This window comes from Sciurus vulgaris (genome assembly GCF_902686455.1).
Source record: "Sciurus vulgaris genome assembly, chromosome: 1".
Taxonomy (NCBI): Eukaryota; Metazoa; Chordata; class Mammalia; order Rodentia; family Sciuridae; genus Sciurus; species Sciurus vulgaris.
Window position 1 is genome coordinate 114473288 of NC_136461.1, and position 2024 is coordinate 114475311.

Below are 2024 nucleotides of genomic sequence, written 5' to 3' on the forward strand. Positions count from 1 at the left end.
GGTGGACAAGGCTCAGAATGTGGTGGTGGACAGGGCTCAGGATGCCAAGATGGTGGAAAAGGATCAGAATGCTGTGGTGGTGGACAGGGCTCAGAATGTGGTGGAGGACAGGGCTCAGGATGCCAAGATGGTGGAAAAGGCTCAGAATGCTGTTGTGGTGGACAGGGCAGGGGATACCACGGTGTTCGACTTGGCTCAGGATGCTCTGGTGATGGACAGAACTCAGAATGTTGTGGTGGTGGACAAGGCTCAGAATGTTGTGGTGATGGACAGGGCTCAGGATGCCATGGTGGTGGACAGGGCTCAGGATGCTGTGGTGGTGGACAGGGCTCAGGATGCCATGGTGGTCGACATGGCTCAGGATGCTGTGGTGGTGGATAGGGCTCAGAATGTTGTGGTGGTGGGCAGGGCTCAGAATGTTGTGGTGGTGGACAGGGCTCAGGATGCCATGATGGTGGACAGGGCTCAGGATGCTGTGGTGGTCGACAGGACTCAGGATGCCATGATGGTCGACAGAGCTCAGGATGCCATGATGGTGGACAGGGCTCAGGATGTTGTGGTGGTCGACAGGGCTCAGGATGCCATGTTGGTAGATAGGACTCAGGGCACTTTGGTGAAAGGCAGGACCCAGGGCACTTATGTATGAACACAGGAGGGGGCTGGCAGGGCTGCTTGCACTGCTGCTGGTGATAAGACATCTCTCCTGGGTCTCAGATAATCTGAAAGATAAACAAGCAACAGTGTTCATTAGAGACAGAATTGTTGGAAGAACAATTAGCTAGGTAATAAATCCTCCAGCCTCCAGGGGCCTGCTTTGATTCCAGATAGTCTTTGATTCTATGTAGTTTCTTCATTTTTCCATTTTAGGACATTTTACCCTCAACTCTTTCATCTTTTTTAGTTAATCTCCTATTCTACCAGTTTATAAAGACAAAATTACCTATGTAGCAGCAACAGGTATTTTTCTGAAAATAAATAACTAGAGAAGGAAACTGCAGATATGAAAATTCTAGCCAATCCCCAAGCATGTCTCTGGTCTTATTTTTTATGAGACTCTGGTTCTACATTTAAGTGAACTGACCATGATACTGAGCCACAGGCCTTTGAGGAGCACTGCGAAGGCTCCAGCCCATCACTCAAGGAGATTTGCACTTGGAGGAAGATATATATGGAATGAATGTGGAGTTGGTTCCATTTAAGATTGCACCTTTGACTCTATTTGCCTTATCACCTTCAGCATCATCTGCCAAATACTAGTTAAAAATTGTTGCCAAAAACCTCATTGTCATCTTCTCCCCATTTATGAACATTAATTGGTTAAGAGAAATGGTCATGGCAGATAGCTCACTGTCAGGCACCTATCATCTGCCACTTGCCTGCCTCTCACCTGTCCATTGCCTGCCTTACACCTACCCATCACCCAACGCACGAGGTTCACCTCCAATCGTCCGACAACAGTCAGCAAACTGATCACCGACCACCAGTGGAGCACCAGCTGCCTGCTGTTGCCTGGAAGTTCACTGTTACAGTACCTGCAGGTTTGATTACACGTGGCTGCTGCCATTTTGAGACAACAGCCAGGCCCCGGAGGACCCCTGGCCAGACTGACTGAGCTGCATCTCCAGGATCCCTCAGCCCAACCAATCACTCCCTGCCTCTGGGGCCCTCACATCGACTGACTGCTCCCTGCTGCCAGGACCCCCAGACCAACTGACTATGCACTATCACCGGGAACCCAGACTGACTGATTGTAACCAGCCTCCAGGATCCCACAACCACACCAAACACACCTGACCTCCAGGATCCCTGCCTGACCAACTGCATCCCGCCTCCAGGACCTCCTGCTGACCACGGCCACACCCTGAGCTGCAGCTCCCCATTTGCCAACACATTTCAAAGTCAGAGTGGCCATCTTGGATAATCCTGGAAGCCATAGCTCCAATCTTTAGGTGGGGCAAAATCCATCCTTAGACGCCTGCTGGAGGATTGAAGCTCATTGTTGGGTACCTCTCATGCATCAGGCT

At 50.6% G+C, this 2024-nt stretch overlaps 1 protein-coding gene across 1 annotated transcript; it reads right to left on the bottom strand.

Annotated features, from left to right (window-relative positions):
- Positions 1-303: 303 nt before the first annotated feature.
- LOC306654289 (uncharacterized protein) lies at positions 304-698 on the bottom strand (the record flags this gene model as incomplete). The annotated part of the gene is made up of 3 exons (XM_079127679.1): positions 304-311; positions 353-491; positions 651-698. 3 exons carry the CDS (start codon positions 696-698, stop codon positions 304-306), a joined length of 195 nt encoding a protein of 64 aa, XP_078983805.1.
- Positions 699-2024: the final 1326 nt, after the last annotated feature.